This window comes from Micrasema longulum, unplaced genomic scaffold (genome assembly GCF_059751315.1).
Source record: "Micrasema longulum isolate JH-2025_06_02 unplaced genomic scaffold, ASM5975131v1 h1tg002801l, whole genome shotgun sequence".
Taxonomy (NCBI): domain Eukaryota; kingdom Metazoa; phylum Arthropoda; class Insecta; order Trichoptera; family Brachycentridae; genus Micrasema; species Micrasema longulum.
Window position 1 is genome coordinate 15,087 of NW_028279925.1, and position 27,054 is coordinate 42,140.

General features: G+C 33.0%; 1 protein-coding gene across 5 annotated transcripts; it reads left to right on the forward strand.

Annotated features, from left to right (window-relative positions):
• LOC148271552 (murinoglobulin-1-like) lies at positions 1 to 26,476 on the forward strand. 5 transcript variants are annotated; one of them, XM_088241256.1, is made up of 18 exons: positions 176 to 298; positions 330 to 425; positions 2,471 to 2,682; positions 6,145 to 6,217; positions 7,916 to 8,084; positions 9,335 to 9,466; positions 9,888 to 10,051; positions 10,194 to 10,389; positions 11,263 to 11,388; positions 13,003 to 13,260; positions 14,626 to 14,859; positions 17,213 to 17,491; positions 17,923 to 18,142; positions 20,957 to 21,432; positions 22,474 to 22,703; positions 23,104 to 23,186; positions 25,049 to 25,161; positions 26,094 to 26,476. In XM_088241256.1, exons 2-18 carry the CDS (start codon positions 346 to 348, stop codon positions 26,148 to 26,150), a joined length of 3,102 nt encoding a protein of 1,033 aa, XP_088097382.1. In that variant the 5' UTR covers positions 176 to 298; positions 330 to 345; the 3' UTR covers positions 26,151 to 26,476. The 5 variants fall into 5 exon arrangements, 4 of the variants coding, with proteins under 4 accessions (XP_088097381.1, XP_088097383.1, XP_088097382.1 ...); XM_088241258.1 differs by having other exon boundaries at positions 2,474 to 2,682; XR_015825066.1 differs by having other exon boundaries at positions 1 to 425; positions 20,961 to 21,432; positions 26,094 to 26,244.
• Positions 26,477 to 27,054: the final 578 nt, after the last annotated feature.

Below are 27,054 nucleotides of genomic sequence, written 5' to 3' on the forward strand. Positions count from 1 at the left end.
GATGTTTATTATTATTTATGATAATAGTTTATTAGTTATTAGTTAGCGTTGCGCGTACTTACTCAGTATTAGGGCATTTATAAAATGTTCAATTGAGTACTTTAATTTATCGCATTATGGAAGTGAAGAGGTCAGGACAACATCGTTTAATGTCAACTCGCCATTGATCATTGGTGTTTCATCTCATTTCATTATAGGTTGATAGTTTTGCGGACGCAGATTGAAATAACAAGGATACAGTTTTCTAATTCGGTCTTTGCCACCGTAAAATCTCGAGTCCACTAATTTTAAATTTGAATACGGAATTTCCGTCATTTTATTTGTGTTGTTACTCTCAGTTTTGCAATGCTTCGATATTTGTTTGTTATTTTTATTATACATTTAGTGACTGTGTTTGCAATAGATTTGGACAATAACAGTGAAAGGTTTGTTTGTTTGTTATATTTTTCAATTTTTAAGTATATATTTCTAATGAATTAAATTCAGCCTTTGCCTAAAACCATTTGAATATAAATCCAAAATATAAAAAAACCACTGATTGTTCTGACAACAATATTTTGAGTATGTCCGAATGATTGTAGACCGGGTTGGATTTAACTCTCTAGGAAATCATTATAAGCACTGGAGAGGGAAAGAAAAACATTTTAGAGAAGGGAATATGGAGTTCTAGGTATTTACAGGGCTAATGACCTGTCATTGTCTCGTTTAAGTAGCTTTAAAATTAAAAAATCTATTTGGGATTTGTTTAATGTCATTGCAGTCTATCTTTTTTGTGTCATCTGGTAGACATAGTTATTTTGTAAATTCTCCAATCGTCGGGCTACACCGGCTCGGAACGAATTAGGGTTTTGTTTTTCATTGTCAGCTTTTAGAGTAAAAAAAATATAGCAATAAAATCAAAATAACTTACATTATTTGAATGCTGTAAAAATAACTTTGACTTTCTCTATTTCGCTTACTCAAAAAACACCTCATTATCATTATTATTCCCTTTCCGCACCTATTGGTGCATAGGGCACTGCATTGGTACACCAATCTCAGTGTATCTCGATCATTTTTGTTACATGAAGGTAAGATGATCAGTCTTACGCTTCAAGTACCAGTCCAGGGACTATGAAATATTCTAGCGTGAAAACACCCCTATAGTAAATATTTCGTTGGGAATTGAACCTGCGACCTCTTGAATGGTAGGCAAACGCGCTGACCATTACACCACGAGGTAACAGCTACTGTAATTTTATCACATTTTCCCTAAATTTTTCAAACACATTTAATTATGTTTCTGCCAATTTTTGTGCAGTATTTTATCTTTACTTATGTCTATAAAGCAAAACGTTATTAGATCAATACTTAAAAAAAAGTAGTTTATTAGATAAGTACCTACACATTAACTTATTACACCACAACACTCTTGAATTTTAATTTTGTACCTGCCATGTAAAAGCCCTCTGGGCGTATATAAAGATAAAAAATATATATATTATACGCCTAGTAAGCATAATAGCAATGTAAAGAATTTCAAAACCGAATTGTATTTTTATTAACTATTGCTAAATTTGAACCGTGTAAAAATAGGTTCCAGCGTATGTATAATACAAAAAATGATCTCTTGTATCCCTCTTGAAAATACTAAACGAGCCAACGATTTCTATATTCATTTTAATTTAATTTAAATAAAAGGTCCTGCCTAAACACAGCTAGCTAATCATGACCGGGGAAATAAATAAATTCAATGATTTAACACAAAATAAATACATGGCCAAAAGTGACCGACCGAAACAAAGAATTTCAGCTGAAACCGAATTTCGGCTTCTGTTCTAGTTTTGGCCAAAACCGACACTGAAATTTATTCAAATAAGTTAAAAGCCACTTCAAAACACCCAAAATTTGACTTTTTTATTTTGAACCTTACGAACAGTTCTTCGGTGTTGGCCTCGTTGTGTAATTGTCAGCGCGTTTGCCTACCAAGCAAGAGGTCTCAGGTTCGATTCCTGTCATGGTTGAAATGAAATATTTATTTAAAAGGGTGTTTTCACACCAGAATATTTCGTAGTCCCTGGGGTAGTTACCTGAACTGATGATCTTGTCTTCATGCAACAAAAAAATTATCAAGATACGCTGCGATTGGTGTACCAATGCAGTGCCCTATGCACCATTAGGTGTGTTAAGGGAATGATGATGATGATGATGTTCTTCAGTGTGCGCTATAGGAACTTTAACTGAATAACTATAAAGGAATTACAAAAATATAAATATCAAAGATCTTAGAACTCACGAAAAAGAGTCACGAGCCATAAGATGCACCCGAGTACAGCCGAACTTAGTCCAACACATCCCGACTGCAGGTTTGGGCAAATTTTCGTTTCAAACCGAAAGCACGGCCAAATCTTGTTTTATTGGTCGAAACCATAATCGAAAAGTTGGTCGATCACTAAATGATTTAAGATGTACATATAAATGTTTTTTTCAGCAGTAATCCTAATTACCTGGTGCTGACTCCATCAAAGATAGTGTCCGGTGGGGTGAATAAGATTTGTGTGTCGCGTTTTGGCCTCGCTACTCTTAACCGAGCCACCGCTCACATAGAAGTCCTACCTCCTTCGATTCCATCAAACATCTCTACAGATGGTTTCCGATATGCCTACAAGTATATTGCAAGATCCAGGAAAATATTTCCAGAAGGTATTCCAATTGATTATATTATCTTGATTTACAGGGATCAATCTAATACTGATGCAAACTAACATATCGGCAATATTATGGTGTTTCTGATATAGTCAGAGTCTTTGAAGAGCGTATTAAGTTCTCTAGGATAAAATATATTTTTAACCCTTATCTTAACAGAACGAAAAAAATATTATTCACACATTTGATGGTCTGATATTTTAACCATTTTTTTATTATTTTTAAAATAATGTTTTGGGTTTTTATGATCTGCTCGAATATTTCAATTTTGGTGGCCATTTTTAACGAGTTGTAAATAACTCACCACTAGGAAATGGGAAGTTCAAGTTGTAGTAAAGTGCGGTGCAAATCCCGGATCTTTGATCCGTGAGTCCAGGACGCTAGCCACAGGATCACAAGCCGATTTATGTTTTTTTGCGTGTATTTTTGTACACAAAGATAGACATAATCATGCTAGAATGGAGGATATTGATCTTTTTTAAAACAAATGTTTCCGGAATGAATTACAAACGAGTCATCTTCATCGGTCTTTCTCAATGCATATAGAAGATTGCAATTCCATAAGAAACACATTCATTTCTTATCGGCTGTTCTGACTCTACCCGTGGGTCATTAATCTTTCATGCTACCATTTCAAATTGTTCTCAACCTATGGAACACATGATTCGATTCATACCTTATCAATATATCATTTTTATGCCCTTCAAATGATCGAATGCAGAATCTTCCGAGAACTTTTTATCTATAAATTACTGCATTTATTTATTCCATATACCTATTTATTTATTTAATTTAAACGCCCTATCGGGCTTTTAAAATATAAAAAATACACAGATATGGTAATTATAAACTATAAACTACATTTTCTTTTTAAATTTATTTAATTTTACAATATGCCCAAGGGGCATTTACAAAAAATATACAGGTAAGTACAAACATAGTAAGTAATAATTTAAAAGATAAACAACGCTTTTTTGTATACATGTAGAAACAATAAAAAGCATACTGCTATGAAAAATAAAAAGTGAAACTTTACATAGTAAAAAAAAAAAAAAAAAAATGAATATGAGAAAAGTAGTTGAATTAAAAAGCAAATTGTAAATAACTTGTAAAGAATTTAAACAAAAAATATATATACTAAAAAAATGGTATTAACAAATTATTGTTAAAAACAAATAATAAAAATAAGTTTACAGTAAGTATATATAAGATAATAACATAATATCTGGTACACAAAAATATTTGATACATTAATTTCAGAAAAAGATAATAATAAATAATAATACACATCAAAAACAAAGAAAAAATTGTATGAAAAAGAAAGTTTTATTAGAACATTAAAGTTTTATTACGACATGATAACGAGTATAAAATAAATGAATACAAGAATACAATGACACACTGATCAAGCAAATAATAATTGCACATAAAGCTTTAATAAAAATTATCTTAAGAGTCCCAATCAGAACTAGCTCCCTCGGTATATTTGAAAATCTTAATGTCAAATCAATAAATAACTTTGTGTAAAAACTTTGTTACTATACACACGTAAACATTATTCTCTACCTTCCGTTACAAATACAGGAGTTACTAGATACTCCACCCTGATGCTGCAAAAAAATAAATACAACCTTCGGTCAAAGAGGATTGACCTACTACTCGGTTAAAGTGTACAATCTACTTCCATTATCCATAAGGAAAATTAGTAAGTTCTCACAATATAAAATTGCTCAAAAGAAATGGATAGTGGAGGTAGGTTGCGCACGGATCGATGAGTGGATCAAACCAAATAGGTAAAATGTATGCACTGTTTATGAATTTTTTTTAATTGGTCTGTATAAATTGGTCAATTTTTTTATGAATATTTTGTTTTTTATGGTTTATTATGTTAATTATAATGAGGTTAATTGGATTTATTACGTTTTTTTTATTGTTATTATTATGTTAACTTTGTTAAATAGCTAATCTTAGGCATGTTTCACATTTTGTAAAATGTTTCCCTCAGCACGGGACACCCCAGTGAGTAAAAAAATAAATAAATGCCTTGATATATAAATTATGCCAATGTTTTTGAAACACTGGTTCACAATAATAATGTTTCCACGTTTTGTTAGAAGTATTAACTATTCTTATCAGTCACTATTATTTTCAAATGCAATTTTTTATCAGTCAAGCATCGCCAATGTTGCAGGAAGGTCAAATTGATTTACTGAACTGGGTGCAATCATTATTTTTTAATGAAATTCTCTAATTATTTATCAATGGAACTTCATTTATCTTATAACACATACATAAAATTGTTACATTAGTGTAAAATTACTTTGACATCTAATGGGGGTTAGTAACCCTGTTCTAAAACAGTAAAAAATACATTATTTTACTATCCAAAAACATAATATCGTTGGGTTTTTGGCATAGTTGTGAGATATTGCATTTTTAAACTTAAAAATTCATCCCAAATCAACAATTCACATAAAACCGTAATTTGAATGTTATAAAATATTATTTTTTGTATTTATTAAATATGAAATATTTTTATTTACTTTTTAAACAAAGATTATTTGATGCCATTTATGAAGACACATAATTTTTAAAAAATTCATAGTTATCAACTTGTGCCAGAAACCTGACGATATGTAATATATATGGGATAGTGGGGTGGGGAGGTTGCACTGCGTCTATCATGAACCCCCCAATAAACACACAAAAATTAATACTAAGAGTGATGCTGCGATATCCCCCCACTTTCTCATCTGAGACATTGTTCCAATTCATGAAGGTACTGGACATTAGACAATTTTTTCAAAAAGAGTCATTGACACATTTCTGGTCATGCGGCTACAAGAGTAGATCCCAGCAGAATGCTCATACGAGGTTTTCCTGTAATTTGAATGATTTAATTCCAAAAACATGTACAACGTTTGCTCAGAGGAAGTTCTCTTTTGTGGCCCCGAAGTGTTCAATGTTCTGATGAACATATTAAGTTCTCCAAAACGAAAGCCATTTTCAGGAGTACAACAAGTCTGGATTTTGTCTAAGGGAAGAGACCATTGCAGGAGACTGCTGCGAGATATTGCACAGATTTATAAACTATTAAGCGTGTTATCCAGATGCCCTTTGAAGTATACGAGTAACAAATACTTGAAGATGGACATGTCAAAAGTCGGAATAATCGGCGCGCATGCATGAGACAATATATGAATGTAGAGGAAGCAAGATCTGTATGCAAAGATAGAGTGATGTGGCGTTCTATCCTCCCGGCCTCCCTTACGGGGAAACGGCGTGATGGTCTGTTGTTGTTGTTTATCAAGAACATGATTTAAAATATTTTTATTTTTTGGGTTTTCTGTTTTTTTTTTCTTCAGGCAACTCATCGTACAAACCCTTACTCAATGAGTTTTCGAGCCTGTATAGAGACTAATACAATAGTAATAATAACAAATATTGATTTTATTTTAGGAAATGGCGGTTGTTTTGATATTCTTGTACCTCGGACACCACACAGGACCGTGATACTGCGCTTCCGAATGAGGTACACTTAATGTATTATATGTACTTTATTTCTAAACACCATTTGCTGACGAGATTGGTCCGACCCGAAATTAATTTTTATTATTATTAGCACCACACTCAGGCCCCTTGAGATGATTTTCACAAAAATGGCGCTACATAAATTATCTACGGTAATAGTAAAAGGCCATGTGGTCCAATTACAGTATGGAAAAGAACAGGCTTGAGAAAATTCACAATCAATTTTTTGTGATCTCACTGGGAATCAATCCCGTAACGCTACTCTGTGTGAGGCATGAGACATGTGAGTAATCTGTTAATGTTGCATACTAACAGAAAGACAGAAAGGATTGTTAGTACTTTGTTTGACAATTACAAAACCAAGGGTTACATGTATTACCATGAAAGCAGCTACCCCTTGCCCAAAACTGTTTATTTTGTTCAGTTTTGAATATTCACCGTCAATTTTTATAACTAATTTAGCAAATGTGTAATATTTCTTTGCAATCAAACTGCGAAAAAAACACATTAGCAAATATTAAAATAAATAAAACAACTTTGTTTTTAACCACAATTTTTAAAATATTTTTTTTCATCGACCGGTTTCAAAGCAAACAAGCTTCTTCGTCAAGGTTTACGTAACTAATGAATTCTTTCCTGTTTTATTTTTATCATGTTAACTAAATACTACATGTGGATTCAATCTACATTGGAAAAACTAAAATAAACTTTAATATTAGAGTAAAAGAACACTTAAGGTGCCTAAAGAATAATATTTTTTTCTGAATTCGCAAACCATCTGATAGAAAATAATCATAACTTCAATAAAGACACTGGATTAAAAGTACTTCATGTTGAAAATAAAATATTTAAATTAGACAACTTAGAAATTAAAAAAGCGATTCTTAATAAGAAAAAATAAATTAATAACCAAATAAACAATATTTCTTTTAGTCCTCTCCTGTCTAGCTTCGAAAATATTGATATCAAATTACCACCCATCTAAGGAAAAAAAGACTTGATTTATTGGCTCCACGTGTAGTAAGTAGTAACATGATAAAAAAATATAGGAATGAATTCATTAGTTACTAAACCTTGACGAAGAAGCTTGTTTGCTTTGAAATCGGTCGGTGAAAATAAAAAAATAAAAAATACTGGTTAAAAACAAAGTTGTTTTATTTATTTTATTATAATGATAACCACAAAGTTAGTGCTTCAAATATTAAAAAAAATATATATACATTATATAAACTTTGAAAGCTTTTATTGTACTTCTCACTGCAGTATTTTCAATTTGTGACCAACCAAATACACATCAGTAAGTACAATCACCTTAATTTAGTTCACCAGCATGACTCACTTACCCGGATCCATTTTAGAGGTCTTGTGGTCTCTTCGGATCTGCACATTGCAAGTACATTTTTTTTTTAGCTTTAATGAATGGTTAATTACTTATTTTATTTATATTCTTTATTTACAAAAGATTTGTGTTGTCTTAGAATTTACATTTACTGCTTCAAATGCCCCATCACCGTCAGCTCGGCTCAGTACATATAGTCAATTTGTCTGTGACCCTCTAATCTAATTTTCCCAATTCGGACAGTGATAGGGTATGTTCCCTCACTACCCCACCCCTCTACCGGCTATTCTGTAACAGTTTGTACCGAGCAACCTTTTCACATTAAAAAAAAAACATACATGTATTGTGTACGATTGTCAGATTAGAAAAACTCCCTCAATACAAAGTGGATGAGCGGAGGGAGGTGACTTTGCATCACGACTCCAGCATAGCCGTCGTACAGTTGGATAAGCCCATCTACAGGGCCGGGGAGACTGTCAAGTTGAGGGTGCTTCAGCTCAGGCAGGACCTAACGCCTCTTCAGTTGCCGGTGAGTTACAATAAATTCTAATATTGGGTACAAATGTTAAGACCACTGTAAAGACATTATTATTTAAAGAGATATCTCAACTCAGATGAAGGAATTGTTGAGAAAGGCGTGGAATGACTCTTGGCTGACCTGTCTGTGTAGTGTCACGTCCATAATATTTTCCTGTCCACAGAGAGCCAATATACTTAATATGGCATAACCCGTGGTATCAATGGAAACAGACAGGGAACCTAATTAATACATACTAAATATTTATTTTTGTTTGCTTTCCAGCTACAATAAAAAACTCTTTTTATTTTAAGGTTTCCTCATAAGTTGGAGTTAATTTATCAATTTGAAAGGGTAGACTAGATTAATTAAGGAATATAAATTTTAACCATTGGAGTGCGGGTCCCAAACATGGACATATTTAATTACCGTTCTACCAGTGCAGATCACGACTTTTTTTGCTTAATTTTCTAATTATAAATGTATCTTTTGATCGTATTTTCACTGATCGTGCGATTTTGGTGTGAGATTCCCTCCATAGGTGCCTATCAAGTCATTATTTATTTTCTTTTGTAGATAAAAAAGAACAGGTTTCACCACATTTGCCTATTTCAAGAAAATAAATATTGCACTGAGCTGTATTACGATTCTAAATTAAAAATAAATCAATTTTTAAATGGATGTCTTATAGAATTTGAGTATTTCATAGAATTCGTCGTACTATTTGACTGACATCTTTAGAAAATAAAAAAATCTTCCTTTTTTGTGATAAGTATTTCTTTAAGCCATAATTAAATTTCTGAAATAAATACAACACTGGCGGAGAGATCGCCCAGATTTTTTATTTATTTTTGTGTTTTATAAATATGAAACATTAAAAATAATGTGTCTTCGAGAGTTGAGGACAATTTACAAAATACTTTATTTTTACATATGAGAATGCACATAATATAAAGATAGAAAATTACAAGAGATTAAAACAGTAAAACCCACAGTTTGAAATCACTATGCCTACATATATCTAATACCCAATCTTTAAACAAAACATACAAAAGTATTGTCAGTGGAGGAGATATTTCAAAATTGGTTTAGCCGGATGACACAATCCATTTTACTTCTACCTACCTCTACTCTCCATTTTTTATAGCCTTTTTAAACATGTTCTCGTTACTAATTGTTTTAATGGACATTGGAAGTGGGTTGTAGATTTTAATTACGTAATATTTAGCAGTGGAAGAGTTAACTAATGTGTTTATTTGCAGGTATTTAGAATTTCCATAGAGACGCCTCCAACAACGTTTGGAGGCCCAGTAAAGGTTGTTCAGTGGTTTAACGTCAGCACGCAGCAGGGAATTGTAATAAAAGACTATGTCCTAGATAAATACGCACAGCAAGTAAGTACAATACGACAATATTGACTCCTAAAATTACATTTTTAAAATTGATTTATTATAGTATCTAGTTTAAATTCTTCTGTTCCTGTTTTGAATGGATGGGATGATAACAGGTGCAATGTGCAATGAAACATGTTTAGACTTTTTCCGGTTATCGGCAAATAAATACATTTAATTATATTAATAAAAATACGTATATAGTTTTATTCCACTTTTATTTATAAATTTTTACCAGTGACCGGGTTTCGTCGTGACCGAGATCGTCAGATTGAGAATTGCAAGTGCAAAACGAAACTGTCCATTGCACGTTTGTTGCTAAACCAAAAATTTGAATGATTTTTTTCGAATGAAATTTCACATGTTTTGCTTTCAATAAAAAGTTGAGGGTTCCCGTCATTTCATTAAAGAATGATTTTTTTAGGGTGAATGGCGAGTGGTGGTTGACAACCGTGATTCCGCGGTTTCCTCTGTTGTGCAGTCCTTCGCTGTGACAGACTATGTTCTACCTAAGTATTACCTGACTGTGGAAAGTAGCAAGTTTTTCCTGGCTACCTTCAAACAGTCGGTTTATCAAATCTGTGCCAGGTAGGAAATTCAAACATCTTAAACTTAAACATCAACAGAAATCTATAATGTCAATACTCTAGAATTGATTGATTGCATCTGTCCCAGGTATTGAGTCGCGCACAGGTATTTGAGTCTTCTTAGTAATATTATCTGTTTTCAGGTACATGTATGGAGAAGGAGTTAATGGAAAATTAGACTTGAACATCTATTCTGATTCCTTCTCTTCGCAAAAGGTTCACTTCGAGACCCACCTCACTGCCTCACAAGGCTGTTTCAACTACTCTGTGTGGACCAAATCTCTTGGCTTCGCAGATGGCGATGTTCCTAAGATGGTCATATTGGACGTTGGATTCCAGGTCAGAAAATCTTCCAATAAAAAAATGTTCCAGTCCAGGGACAGTGAAATACTGCAATAAAAAATACCCCTTTAACTCTTGTGAAGCTATGATGTAACACGAGTCTACATAGTATACAAGACTTGATATATATCTCTTATTTTTTTAAATTATGAAGTTGTTATTTTTGTAACTTTAAATGGACATTTGCACACCGGATTTGGAAAGTAAATTTCGTATAAATGTGGAGGATTTTAATAAAAAAAATATTTATCCATGAAAGTGATACCAATACAAAAATAAATCTATTTAACTATATAAGAAAGAGCACGAGTATAGAACTTATAACAAGGAAGACAGAGACGTTGTTCCGGTGTTTGTCTGAAAGAGACAACAGTATCTAGATAGCACAATAGATACATGTAACATGCATAAAATAAGGAAAACATAAGTCATGTGTGTTTCTCTCATTTGTCAAATCTGTCGGTTATTGGCATTACACAGGAGCGCACTCTAGTTAAATGACTGGCATAATTATGATTTTTAATTTATTTTGCTAAATCAATATACCTCTATGTTTTTTTTTTCAAATGTCAACTTCAGAATATTCAGTTTTTTGCTTAATGCAACACAACGTTACAGCACCGTTCCCAAAATATTTTTTTAGCATAGCCTTTGAAGAGTTAAACAATATTTCATGTTAGCCTCGCCGACTAATCTACACACAATTCCCTTTATCAGTACTTTTTTTTGACAGTAGTAAAGTAGTTATAAAACTAGTAAAAGGCAACTCAGTTTCATCAAAAACATATTCCTTCATGTGGTACACGTGTTGCAAACATATGTTATGCATATGTTGCACATGTGTTACACTTCTCAGTTGTAATTTTATAGGAAGAAGGAACCAGAGAGTGGAAGAACAAAACAGCCATCTCTCACCTGTCTCCACATGTCGTGAAAGTCAACTTTGTTCACAAACATGATATTTACTTCAAACCAGGACTTCCGTACAAAGTCAAGGTGAGTTTATCTTCTGTATTTGTAAAATTCGATTCTTTAGCATTATGATAAATTTTGTTAGTGGTAAAGAAAAAAAAAGATAAACTATAAACACCACTTAGCATCTTCGCATCAACAGATGCAATATTTCTGATGATTGAACTGATATGGATAGTCAAGTAAATATCAGGAGCTTGTGGTGAAGTTTTAGATTAGGGAAGCAGTCACTTGGTACATACATCACTTGGTACAAAATTTGTGCCTACTAACACAGAAATTCAAATTAAGTGCTGTGAAATAAACTAAAAAGCAATGTATGCCATTCTCATCACCAAATACATTCAAACTTCTTTACTATACTTATGTGCGAAGTCAACTCGAATTCGCTTCATTAGTATGGTCCCCTCAGTATAATGTATATATTAATCAAATTGAAAACATTCAAAAGAAATTTATAAGGAGCCTGGAATATCGTTTTGGCAACATTGAAAATGATTACGGCACATCTTTGATCAATTTTAATATAGAATCACTACAAAAAAGGCGCCTTACATGTGATTTAATTTTTCTTTTCAAATTTCTCAATAATATAGTTGATTCGCCGTATCTTTAATCAAAATATTGGTTTCCGTTGTCCTCTTTGCTATACTAGATTTAATTCCCTTTTTTATGTACCAACTTGTAAAAACAATTATACCTAGAATTCATTCATTAAACGTACCTGTAGAAATTATAACGGACTCAGTATTGATGTAGACATTTTTAATTGCACGTTGCATTTGTACAGAAAATTTCTTCATGGGGTCGATTATTTGGGATAGTTGCTGAATGTGGATCTTGAGTGGTTTATGCTATGTATATGTGCCGCATGTAATGTATATGTTTATGTATGTTTTATATGTGCGTTCATGTGTGTGCGTGGATGGCTCGGAGTGTACATTCGGTATTTTTATTTATTTTAATTTATTACCTCCACGGAAAACGCAAATGTCAACAAATATTCTTTTCTCACTTGAAATTCTTATTTATTTTTTATTTTTTTGTCACATTTAATGTTTATATCTTTTGCATAATTTATGAAAACTTAATTGGTCTTTTTATGTTAAAAAAATTGTTGTTTTTAATACTTATTATGTATGGCTGTATGTTTTCTGAATAAAATTAAAAAAATAAAAATATAAATGAAAAATGCCATAATTTCAGCGTAATAGTTATATTTTACTGTTAAATATTATAATGCCATCGTGCCAACCGAGTTAAGTGCTAAATTTGCTATAAAACTTTCACAATATATGGAAAATAAACCTGGATGTGTTTATTAGAATTGGTTCCACAGTTACTAAAGATCTCTATTTATGCGCGGAGTTGTGAAATTCTGTATTGAGGGTTTGCCTTAAAGGAACTAAAATACTTGCGTTTAATATTCCGGAATCTGGACAGAGTGCGGTGTATTTTGTATTTTATACCAGTCTGCGCATAACTGTGCAGTCGGAAGGTTGTGTGTGGGGTTGTCACAATTTTTTAGAAGTTATTAATGAATGAACATTGAATCCATCTCAGATCGTTAGGATTAAAACAACAAATTTTGGGTTACAACAGTAAAAATAATATTGATTGGTATTATTTTATTGGAAGGTTAGAGTGTCGGATTGGAACGGCAACCCGGTCGAGAGCGCCAAGGTGCAGTTCTGCAAGATCCTCAACCAGCACCCCGAGGAGGTGGACAATGCGGAAAAGCCGGCGGTCCTACATGACAGTCGGACGAGGAACCCGCCCGGGGGGGCCAAGTCCATGGTGGATGAGTGCCAGGTCGGGGATACGGACACGCTCGGACACGCTTCCTTCACGTTCTCCATCGAGCCTGATGATAATACGGAGTTTGTCCAACTTAAAGTAAGTGAAGACTTTGTGAAAACAGGTCACTTTGTTATAAGTAAGAGTCAGTAGTTTTCTTTTTGGTGGAGAGCAGTGGTAATCTCAAGTCCGACAGCTCAGAAGTTTGGTAGGAAATTTCATGTACACAGATTTACCCCTTTTAAACTGTAAGGGAAAATGGAGGGGCACGATATGATTTTTGTTCATATATTTTTATTAAAAAAACTGATAATGGTATCGATGAACTAATTGCACCATGAATTAGTGTATTTAATAGTGATTTATTATTCTAAGCAAAGATTGCAATAATGTTCATACTTATATTATTTGTACTTTCGTCATTGGAGGGAAATTGCATCAAGTCTCCCCGATACGATAAGTATGTAATTAAAATCGAGAAACAATTTTATTTATATTTTTTGTTTTACTATTTTATTATTATTATTATAATTCAAAGAAGCAATGAACCGTTTGGAGAAGATTTGGCGAGATCGAAGTATATCAATAAACACAGAAAAGCTGTTGATGGAAGCCCTGGTATTCTCCGTTTTCCTATATGGGGCCGAAACGTGGACAATGCGTGCCTACGAGAGGAAGAGGAGCGATGCATTCAAGATGTGGTGTTGGAGAAGGCTGATGCGAGTGCCTTGGACAGCCAGAAGGACGAATGCATCGATACTGGAAGAGCTCCATATTACAACTCGTCTATCAGTGGTGTGTTTGAGAAGGATACTGTCTTTCTTTGGACATATTGCTAGATGTGAGCCAGACAATCTAGAGAAGGCAATAATGTCTGGCCGAGTTGGAGGTAGGAGAAGCTGGGGTAGAATCCCATATAGATGGACTGACCAAATAAAGGTGGCTACGGGGCTAAAATTTGATGAGTCAGTACGTCGGGCTGAGGACAGACTGGAGTGGAACAGACTAATTAGAAGTGTTCATGGTGATCACGATCCTCAGCATTGAGGGACCGACTTGGAAGAAGAAGAATTATAATTCATTATAGGGAGGTAGCCTTTGCTGATGCGCCTATATCTCGTGTACTGCTTTTTGTCTGCGTCCTTCTTCCTTCAATAAAGCATCCAAACGTTTTTGAACTGGTTGACCGAAATGGAATGGACAACTAGACTTGGAAATTTATTCCAGTCTGAAACTACCCTGCTGGGAAGGAAGTTTTTATATCAGCAGTCAATTAAATGTTTTGTTTGAATCAATTGTTTACATACAGGACATGTATGATTACAGGAGTACAATAGTCCTCCTCACTAGGATAACCTGTGTTGAGGACTGTACAATGTTGTTTTTTTTCTTCTTTGTTCACATTGTTTTAAATCTATTGTCTGCCAAATTGTGACTGATATAATATTCAGTTTCATCTTATAGGCGATTGTAATTGATCACCCGCTCCGGGATCTGGAGTCCAACCGGCCAGACCAGAGGTTCGCCACCGCGTCTAGGATGCTGTACTCCTGGGGAAACTACTCCAGCATCAGCATGGAGATTGGCGCCCCACTGGCTGGAGTGTCGGAGCTGCGCCTCGGCTCCCGCCACAGCTTCCCTATCTTCCTTACTTTGGAGGAAGGGGAAGATATTAAACCCATCACCCTGCATTACGCTGTGAGTTTAAAAATCTAAGCTACTTTTTACCCCTGTGTGCTATGATGTTACATGAGTCTACATAGAATAGCAATACTTGATATACATTAGAGTTTGGGTCTACCAATGCTATATCTACCTTGTGCAATTGCGTTAATAAATTGCTCTATTTTGGGCTCATTAGAGATATTATAGACTTCGTCATTAAACTATCTTCTCTAAATTCCGTTTTCCTGCACATCTCTGAATACCCTTTTAGTAAAATTGCTGAAAATGTAATCAACCTAGAAACTATGATCATTATAATTTTTTTTAAATACCATCTTGTAAAAACAATTATACTTCAAATTCATTTATTAGACGTACCTGTAAAAAATATAATGGATTCAGTATTAATGTAGACATTTTTAACTGCACATTGCGTTTATAATGGGCGGCCTCCATGGTGTAGTGATCGAGACGCTTGACTCACGCACGGAAGGTTCCGGGTTCGATTCCCAGTGAGAACACAAAAATTTTAATTAGATTTTTCTTAAGCCTGGGTGTTTTGTGATGTAATTCATCACCGTAATTCTCCTGGCCTGTTGTGGTGCAAAAATAAACAAAATAAACAAAAAACAAAGTAAACAAAATAAACAAAATTAATTAAATAAATTAAATAAACAAAATAAACAAAATAAACAAAATAAACAAAATTAATAAAATTAATTAAATAAATTCAATAAACAAAATAAACAAAATTAATTAAATAAAATAAACAAAATAAACAAAATAAACTAAATTAATTTAATAAATTAAATAAATTGAATAAACAAAATAAACAAAATAAACAAAATTATTAAATAAATTAAATAAATTGAATAAACAAAATAAACAAAATAAACAAAATTAATTAAATAAATTAAATAAACAAAATAAATTAAATAAATTAAATAAACAAAATAAACAAAATAAACAAAATAAACAAAATAAACAAAATAAACAAAATAAACAAAATAAACAAAATAAACAAAATAAACACAATAAACAAAATAAACAAAATAAACAAAATAAACAAAATAAACAAAATAAACAAAATTAATAAAATTAATTAGATAAATTCAATAAACAAAATAAACAAAATTAATTAAATAAATTCAATAAACAAAATAAACAAAATAAACAAAATAAACAAAATAAACAAAATTAATTAAATAAAATAAACAAAATAAACAAAATAAACTAAATTATTAAATAAATTAAATAAATTAAATAAACAAAATAAACAAAATAAACAAAATAAACAAAATTCATTAAATAAATTAAATAAACAAAATAAATTAAATTAACAAAATAAACAAAATAAACAAAATAAATGTTGTGGTGCAAAAATAAACAAAATAAACAAAAAACAAAGTAAACAAAATAAACAAAATTAATTAAATAAATTAAATAAACAAAATAAACAAAATAAACAAAATAAACAAAATAAACAAAATTAATAAAATTAATTAAATAAATTCAATAAACAAAATAAACAAAATTAATTAAATAAAATAAACAAAATAAACAAAATAAACTAAATTAATTAAATAAATTAAATAAATTGAATAAACAAAATAAACAAAATAAACAAAATTATTAAATAAATTAAATAAATTGAATAAACAAAATAAACAAAATAAACAAAATTAATTAAATAAATTAAATAAACAAAATAAATTAAATAAATTAAATAAACAAAATAAACAAAATAAACAAAATAAACAAAATAAACAAAATAAACAAAATAAACAAAATAAACAAAATAAACAAAATAAACAAAATAAACAAAATAAACAAAATAAACACAATAAACAAAATAAACAAAATAAACAAAATAAACAAAATAAACAAAATAAACAAAATTAATAAAATTAATAAGATAAATTCAATAAACAAAATAAACAAAATTAATTAAATAAATTCAATAAACAAAATAAACAAAATAAACAAAATAAACAAAATTAATTAAATAAATTAAATAAACAAAATAAACAAAATAAACAAAATTAATTAAATAAATTGAATAAATTAAATAAATAAAATAAACAAAATAAACAAAATAAACAAAATAAACAAAATTAATTAAATAAATTAAATAATTATCCATATTATCTATACCTATATATATAAATGGCAATGTTCAAATGGTTGTCCTCGATGGAGTGAATAACTACCGGACTGATTTACGTTCGGTTTTCAGATAAATGTACATCTTTACCACGAGAAGGTTATAGCTCATAAAATCTACAATTTATTAAGTTCAAAAAATACAAAAAAAATGGATGGATGTTATTTTTTTGTGTATAAAAAAGTTTATTTTTGAATGTTTACAGATATTTGATTTTTTCAGATAGTCACCCGTTTAGGCACCATCTTCAACTGGGGCACAACGACCCAGTGCCCCACCACCATCCACGACGAGCGCAGCACACAGCGCGCGCGTACGTCCGGCACGCAATGCCCCGCCGGCGCGGCGCGCGCGCACACCGTGTACAAGGTGGCCGTGCACATGCGCGTGTGGCACCACATGTGCCCGCACAGCCACCTGCTGGTGTACCACGCCGCGCAGGGCCGCCAGCTGGGGGTCGCCAGCAAGAGGTTCCGGGTTGAGGACTGCTTCAACAACAAGGTGGGAGGGAATTCAACCTAATCTCCTAACTTCTAACCTGACCTAACCTTACTTTCGACCTGACCAAACCTTACTTTTGATCTGACCTAAACCTACCTTTGACCTGAAATATTCCTTATTTTGACCTAACCTGACCCAACCTTACTTTTGACATAACCTTACTTCTAACCTTACCTAATTTAACCTAACCGTACATGAGAAATTGAATTATTGTACTGCTTTTGGCCGTTTTGGCCATGTAAACAATATAATTGTATTAAAAAATAAAACAAATGTGTACTAAATATTCAGAGATAATTTTCACTCCTTAGTTAGAGCATATTATAGCATCTACAAACAGTTTCTAGTCCGCTTTGTCTGCTGCCAGCTAGCACGTAACAGTCTAAAGTTTTATAAACATTTTTCCCTTTACACTTGTATTTTGCATCCAGGTGTCCCAGGAATGGATCCCGGCTACCGTGGCTCCATCGTCAGCCACCAAGCTGCAGTTGCGCTCCACAGGGCCGGCCCTGTGTCTCCTGGCGGTCACCAGCTCCGCCCTGAACCTCCTCGCTCCGCACCCCACCGTCCATCAGCAAATTCTGCACAAACTTAGCGCCCTTATGCACGCCAAGCAGTCTGCTCAGGACACCGAGGGGTTGTGTTTTTCCGGTAATATAAACGGCTGTCAAATATCAAAACCTATTGTTTTAAAGGAAAATGTTCAGGGAGGTAAAACAACAAATTCAAGTGTGGTCTACATGTATCCAAAAACAATTTGTGATTGACTTTTTGGTCAAACATTTGGCTAAATGTTATGAAATATTTGTAAATAACCACTTACCGACTTTTCTACGTCTACCGGTTTCGAGACGTACCCATCTCTTCATCAGGACACCAATTAAATGACATTCAAAACTCACTATTCACCTTCACCATAGTTGCTGCACAAAAATATAAAACCAACATGCCTATTTGAAACCACATGCTTTAATTTACATTCTAACTGATTATAATTTATGAAAATGTTTGGGAGAAGAAAAAAAAGTGAGGGGATGATGGGAGGCAAATTCCTTGAATTGTCTATTTTTAAAAACAACAATAAAATTAGTTGGTTAGTTAATAAAATTAGATTATCCCCGGATGTCCGCTAGATAATGGCACCACTCTCTTTAAGTTGACAACTTTGGCTTCTGTTTTCTTAGGAAATCATGTTGAGTTGGTTTTTCCAACAATTTATTATTAAATGATATTGTCGAAACATTAAAATATTCAAAAATAAGACTCTTTGCAGACGATGCCTTAATATATATATCGGGAGAAAATTATAAAACAATTATGGACAGACTAAATCATGATCTTAATAGTGTATCACTGTGGCTAAAAATTAATAAATTAAAATTAAATGTTAACAAAACTAAATATATGAATATAGGAAACAAAAGAATAGAAATTACACCATCAATTGTAATAGAAAATGAAAAACTTAATGAAGTCACTGAAATTAAATATTTAGGTGTAATGTTGGATTCAAAATTTACATTTCACCAAAACGCTAAGATGGTAATAAATAAGATTGCAAAAAAATATCAATTTTGGGAAGGATCAGAAGATTTATTGATAAGGACTCCTGCAAAACTATTTACAAAGCAATTATTGAACCACACGTTAACTACTGTAGTAGCATTTTATTTTTATCAAACAAAGAAAACATAGATAAACTAACTGTATTACAAAATAAAGCCTTTAGAATCATTTTGAAAAAAAACAGATATACGAGGGTAAAGTCGATGGTAAATGAAATGAAATTATTAACATATAAACAAAGAATATTTTACAATACAATGATATTTGTTCATAAAATTATAAACTCTAATAAAAAAACAGAATTTTGGAAAAAAATTGATCGGAACCAGCATGAACACAATCACAATACTAGAGAAAAGAACAAAATTAGACTTCCATTTAGGAAAAAGGCAAAGTCACACAATTCAATTTTATTTAAAGCAATTAAAAAGTATTACGAAATGGAAAAAAATATTTATGAAGAAAAAAACATATCAAAATTTAAAATAATGGCCAAGACATATGTGATAAACAATTTATAAATTAAATATATTTGCAATGTTATTATTAGAACACACATAACAATATGTATGATATGTGTGCCCTATTTTAAGATTTAAATAAAATAAATGAAAAAATGACTAAACATATTAGATTTGTGACACGTTATGTCAAACAAACTATGTTTAATGTAAAGCTTAAAGACAAAGAACTGGATCTTGTGGATACCACCGTATTTTTGGATATAAAATAAAATTCTAAGCTTCGATACTTCTATAGTTAATTTATCAAACAGATTTGGTCTGCAGCCTACGCTGTTAAAAAGATTCGACATCTTACTAATGTAGAAACAGCTAGATTGGTATACTTCAGCTACTTCCACAGCTTTATGTCTTACGACACACTGCTGTGGGGAAGTGCTGCAGATGTTGATTCTGTTTTTATGCTACAGAAGAGAGCTGTTTGAGCAATTTACAATACGAGTCCCCGAGAATCGCTTAGAGATAAGTTCAAAAAAATAAATATATTGACAGGCACATGTCAATATATTTATGAAAACTTGATGTATGTACATGAAAATATTGTTGATTTAAAGAGTAACAGAGATTTCCATAGGTTCTACTCTAGAAATAAAGATATGCTAGCTGTGCCCACTGCAAAAAATCAATAATTCTTTTGCCTCAAACTGCATACGATTTTGCAATAAGGTACCTCTTGAAATTCAGGCTTTGCCAACAAAAAATATTATCTCTCATCAACTTCAGGGTGCCTGGAAGAATGACTAGACATTGTTGTGTAGCAACAATTCACGGACAGTGTATACTTGTAATGCCACGCCGTATTGAACAGACTTAATGAACTCGGCAGTAGTTATTCCCACGTATCTGATATATTTAGGTAGGGTATTGTTCCTATAGAACAAACCCTTTGAACTTTTTCAAAGATGGTGAATCGTAATTATATTTATTTATTTATGCATTTCATAATAAGTTAGTATTATAAATTTTTGTAAAAGGCAGATTTGCCGTTTATGTTAATAAAATAAAAATAAATAAAAAAAGATCGTCTCAAGCACGGGCTGTTTGGAAAGAGCTACTATAGAGTCGAAGAATATTTGCAGGACAAGACACCTTGGCATTAGATTCATGTTTATTGATTTTCATTTTAATTTATTGTTTTTAGTTTGTTGATTTAAATTGTGTTCTTGATTCAAAATTATTCCTTTGATAGGTTTAATTTACTAATTATTGATTTATATTTCAAAGTTATAATTTTATTGATGATTATAAGAAATTCGATGAATCCTATATAAATAATAATATACAAAAAATACAAATAGCTTTACTCTGCCCGAACACAGAAAAATATTCGCAATTTCAAAATGTAAAAATGTCAATTCAATCTCAGCTCTTTTTCCAGATAGATCGCCACAAACCAAAGATGGACCCTTTAAGCATTTCATGCACAACACGGTGCAAACATTTCTCAGCATCGGAATAGACATCATGTCCGACTTGATTCCCCGGAGAGTAAAATGCTCGCAACCGCAACCGCTCGAGAACAAGCTATCCCCGCCCGAGGAGATGAACTTCCACGACCAGTTCCCGAAGATCAGGGAAGATTTTCCGGAGACATGGCTCTGGGAGGTGTACGTTATGGATTCAAAGGGGATCTTAGAAATTCCGGCGGTCGTACCGGATGAAATAACGCAGTGGGAAAGTGAAGTGTACTGCGTCAGCCGTTCCGGTATTGCGGTGCCTCAGAAAAATCAGTCAGGGATTCTGAAAGTCATGCAGCCATTCTTTGTTGACCTGCAAACGCCCAGGACCATAAAACGCGGAGAGGATGTCCAGATATATTACAAGGTCTTTAACTATTTGGACCAGGATATTCCAGTGAGTTTTACCTTATTTTTTTGTTTGTATAAATTACCCAACACATTGGAAGAACCATAGAATTAAGAATAGCCCAGAAACTGCATATGAGCATCAAACAGACGGCGGTAGTTTTATGTTTTGACCATTAGTTTCTTTATAGACGTCGCTCAGTACGCAACTTCCGATTTGAATTCAACTATGCCGTGTTTTGTCGTTTTGAAGTGTAGAAATATCGCTGGGATAAAAAAGAAACGGGGTGGGATCACATTTCATGTGTAAGTAGCAAATGCATTACTTAAAACGTTGATTATTTTTCCATCTGTCAGATTGTCAAAGAAAACAAAATGGACATGGAGAGAACAAACGAAAATTGGACCTCTCGGATTAAACAATGCCGTGGTGGACATTTGACTGGCATTATCTTTATAACACAATGCCATCAAATATTATTTAACAAGACAAAAATATCCGCTAAATGTAAAATAAAATTTGTTAAGTTCAAAGTTAATTAATTCAATTACTCTCATTAAATGACCCTTTACTTATCTACTCTGTTGTGTCAATCAATGTTTCCGCATGTACAATACAATTTTAGAGAAATTAACAAATTGCTTTTTTAAAAATATAATTATCGTACATTTATGTTAAGGTGGAAGGTAAGGTGATCTGTCTTACGCTTCAGGTAACATTCCAAGGACTATGAAATATTCTACTGAGAAAACACCCTTTTAAATGAATATTTTGCATCAACCATGTTGGGAATTGAATCCGAGACCTCTTGCATGGTAGGCAAACGCGCCGACCATTACACCACAAGGCCGACACCAAAAAACTGTTGTGTGAATGAGTTAAAGGGTGAAAAGAAAAACGAAATAAAAAAACATTGTTTTAAGACAATAATTATGTTATTTTAGTGTTAGGTTCTCCTAGAATTTCTGCTTCTTTGAGTTATGACTTATGACTCAATTTTATCAAATGTGGGATATATAGCTAAATCTCCTTCTCCAAGATGCTGGTTTTTCGCAGACATCAGACCCTTCAAAACTTTTAATTTTTCAGATTACCATCGACTTGGAGATCACAGCCGGGGCGGTCGTGACCGCGTACGACCTGAACTCGGGCACCAGCCAGACATCCTGCCTACCGAGGGGAAGGTCCATCGTGCATCACTTTACGCTGATGGCTCAGCAGCTGCGCAGTGTGAACGTGTCGGTGGCCGTGCAGATACTGAACTCTGCGCATCACCTCTGTCCCGGTGCTAAGCCCAGCACTACGTTGTATGACATCAGGTAATCAATTACAGCTTTGTTATATGTTATGATGGATTTCCGGTTTCCAGTACCAATGTTTAGTGTATTTTTACGCTACGGAGCTCTACTTTTAAATGTCAGCGGGACTCACCGACGAGAACTGGTGACACGAGGAGTAATTTCTAAATTACAGACCTTTAAAGAATCATAGCGATGATAACAATACATCATTCTTTTATTTTTTTTAATTTGGCTCAGTTTGATAGTCTATTAACAAATAAAATAAAAATATTAATTATTAATGCTATTAAAAGTTCTAATTAGTTTTTAAAATAACCACCTTAATAAAGCATAGATGGTGATGACGATAGATCTGTGAACAATTCCTTGCTAATCTTTTTCATAACTGAAATTTTCAAATGCCTTCCTTTTTTTGTAGGGATAAGATTCTCAAGCAAATAATTGTAGAACCAGAAGGCTTCACCGTGGAACATCACAAATCGGCCCTGATGTGTGCTGACGGTAATATTTTTTCTCATCACCCTTTTCTACACCGGTGTTCATTCAAATATACACAAAATTTAAGGTTTGTTTTCCCGAAACGAATGCCCACTGTCAACTGACCTACTGTCGTCTTAAGGACAGTGCAGAAATTAAATCACACATTTCCTGTTTGCGGATATCACATTTCCTGTATGGGGAAGTAGTATGCAAAATCAAGTTCCCACTAGAAAGTCAAGTGAACACTAAACAATATATATGTACTAACACTCCCAGTTCATGCAGTCAGTTCCATCATGTAGTCAGATAGATAGTTCAGTACTTACACAGTTACTGACGTAAAACGTTACTATTCTTTCTGTTACCCTTTTTTCAGGTATAATGTTCATTATATTAAAAAAAAAAACATTCTTTTTCAATTCTACAAAGGTGTGACTCTTAAAAACTATTGATTTTCTCATTAAAAACAAATGTGTTCATGTGGAAATAAATTAACTCGACAATCTCTCAGCTCCATAACTAATTAAAGTGTTGTGATAATTTGTATAACACCTTTAATCCTAAAACTAGTTGTTTACATATTTTACATAAATATATTCATACATACTACTCTTAAGGTGATGTAAATAATTATTTGTTATAAATCAATTTAGCTCTGTCTAAACTTTGGTCAGCCATTACTCAAAACAAGCAATTTCTAGTTATCTCTGTATGGAACTGAGCCATTGATATAATCGTTTTCTTCTATCACCTCCAACTGGATAGGAGCTCCCATGCAATCCACATGCATCAAATTTTACAAGTTTTATATTTTTATGATACTACTTTACTAAAGACATCGAGCTATTGGAAAAACTCCAAAGATGTGCGACAAAAATCCCCAAATTACTCAAAAGGATGCCTTACCACGGTAGATAAAAAGCACTAGGACTTTCATCATTGGAAGAACGACGGAAGAGAGGGGACTTAATGGAAATTTATAAGATACTCAATAATTACTATGACTGCCCCCTGCATGAGATGTATCAATTAAATCTCAACACTAATTTACGGGGTAATAACTGGAAGCTCTATCGTCCCCAATTCCACCTCAATCCCAAGAAAAACTTCATTTCTAGCATGATAGTTTCAGACTGCAGTCTAGTTGTCCATTCCATTTCGGTCAACCAGTTAAAAAACCGTTTGGATGCTTTTTTAAAGGAAGAGGAACTCGGACAAAAAGCAGCACACAAGATATAGGGGCATCAGCCAAGGCTGCCTGCCTATAACAAATAATAATGATAATAATGACTACTAGTTTTTACCTGCGGCTTTGCTCACGTGATATAAGGGAGAAATTATTTAGGTAATTATTTCGCTGTGTCGTTTATCAATAAGAATTCTTTTGCTATGAAAGAAATGTGATGATCCGTTAGACTATGGTGACATATCATTATTCTGTTCATAAATCTAAAATCCTACTGCAAAAGCAAACCAAATTAACCATAGATCTCTCTCTGTTTAATCCGAGGATGGTGATCACACCCCACTCCAGGCGTGGCTCGTCCGTGGACAGTCTCCCTCCATCTGGAATGGTCTTGTGCTGTTGGCTTTAGGCATTTGTCAGTGATAGTTCTGATAATTCAGTGACCAAGCTGCTTCATCTTGTTAGTTGACGTCCACGCGACTTTTTCCCTTCGATACCTCCCAGGAGGATAGTTTACTCCAAACTGTCAGAGTTCCCTCTGGAAATATGTCCAAAGAACTACAGGAATCTTAGAAAAGTCGCGAAGTGATTATTTACAAATATTTACTAACTTTTATGAAATAATCATTAATTTTTATCGTACAACTAAAAATGTTTATTATTTTTTATATTAAACTATTATAATTGAATTTTGCAGATGTGACAAACAAGACCGACTTGATATGGACATTTGAGAGGAATGACTGCGTTGATCAATCCGAGAACTGGTTTGTGTCAATAGTAGGAGACATCACTGGTCCAATGGCCATGGTATTTATGCATTGTTTACCCGTACATTAATTATGCATGTTACAAGTTTAGTACAATAACCCATATGAAAACAAATAGGTTTTAAGTGTAGGAATACATTTCAACAATAAAACATAATATACAAGATCACGCTTTGGAAGAAGCTTGATCGCAGCGCTAGTGTCAAAATGGGAGGTATTAAAAGTGTTTTGAGTACGTCCAAATGTTTGCAGACAGGCTGGATTTCCTCCCTAGGGAGTTATTTTGATCTAAATGTGTTGCAACAGAGAGGGAAAACATTTTGAGAAGGGAATATTGAAGTCTAGGCACTTACAGGGCTTACGATCTGTCGTCGGCTGGTCAAAGTGGCCTTTTTACACACTGTGTAACATTCACCATTCTATGATTGATTGAATCGGCATTAACTCCATACAACCTGCTGACAGAGAGAGCTGCCCATAGAGTCTACACAAAAACCAATTAAATAAATCTGTGGCAGAAACTAATGTTGGTCTGGTGGGTAGGTATTCCACTTATCTAAGGTGTTAGCAAAAAACTTCTGATAATACTTTTCAATTTTTATACTTCTTTTTGAACCAGTTTTTGAACCAATATTTTTAAATGTTTATCAAGTTGTGTTAAGACAAGTACTGGATTTTATTCCCTCAATCCTCTTTACGTCGGCCTCGTGGTGTAATGGTCAGCACGTTTACCTACCATGCACGAGGTCTCAGGTCCGATTCCCGACATGGTTGATATGAAATATTTATTTAAAAGGGTGTTTTCTCACCAGATATTTTCCAGAAGTCCCTGGACTGGTACCTGAAGCGTAAGACAGATCATCTTACCTTCATGCAACAAAAATGATCAAGATACACTGCAATTGGTGTACCAATGCAGTGTCATATGCACCATTGAGCGCAGAAAGAACCCTATTTTCTCTTTGGTTTCAGAATGTGGAGAACTTAATACTCTACCCATGGGTTGCGGAGAGCAGAATTTGGCCCTGATGGCATACAACCTCATCGCGCTGGACTACGCCCTCGCCGGCAAGAGGGTATCGGGAGATATGAGGGAGAAGGCCCTTCAGCATCTCTCCTTAGGTCATTTTTTTCTTCTTATTCTTTAAGTCGTGTTAATGAATTTTTTATCTCCTTATTTAAGAAATTCTCTTTAAAATTTGAGATATATGTCTCTCTTTACAAAATCCCACCAAGGTTAAAACCGGCACTTTGAAGATTTTCTAAACATTTATTTATTTATAAAGGCCCAGAGGGCTCTTACAATATTTAAGTTAAAAAGCACAATAAAGTGTTATAGCAATTGACATAAAAAAGAATCATAATATCTTAATAATAAGTTCATGCTTTTACCAGCTGAGACAGATTAAATGCATACGCAAAAATTTGCCAGTTGATGCCGCCCGTCAATTAATAAATGCGTTTGTAGTGTCTAGAGTCGATTATTGTGATGGTATCTACGCGGGTCTACCAATGACTAAAATGACTCGCCTACAGGCTGTATTAAATGCCGCAGCGAGACTTATTTTTGGAATCTCTAAATTCAGTCATATCACTCCACTACTATATTACATATCATATTTTATTTATGACGTATCATACGTTTCGAAACCGGTAGACATATAAAAGTCGTGGTTATATACAAATATTTAATAACATTAAGTAAAATGTTTGACCACAAAGTTAATGCTTTAAATATTAATAATATAATGTTTTTTTCCTTTATTCAATTTTTTCCTTTTTTTATCTTAATTTGTAAAAAAAACTGACACAACTACTACCCAATACTATTTCATGTTCTCTGTATTACTGTTAATATCCTTAATAAATAAAATAAATCAAACAAAACTCCAACGAAAAGTTTAGCGGACCTATATAAAATCTTAAGTGAATC

What these genes read in the sequence shown, in the direction of transcription:
- LOC148271552 (XM_088241255.1), top strand. Translation starts at nt 346, where the DNA reads ATGCTTCGATATTTGTTTGTTATTTTTATTATACATTTAGTGACTGTG. An exon ending in CAGGAAAATATTTCCAGAAG is followed by an intron (nt 2,683 to 6,144) that starts GTATTCCAATTG and finishes ATTTTATTTTAG; the next exon opens with GAAATGGCGGTTGTTTTGAT. An exon ending in GTTTATCAAATCTGTGCCAG is followed by an intron (nt 10,052 to 10,193) that starts GTAGGAAATTCA and finishes ATCTGTTTTCAG; the next exon opens with GTACATGTATGGAGAAGGAG.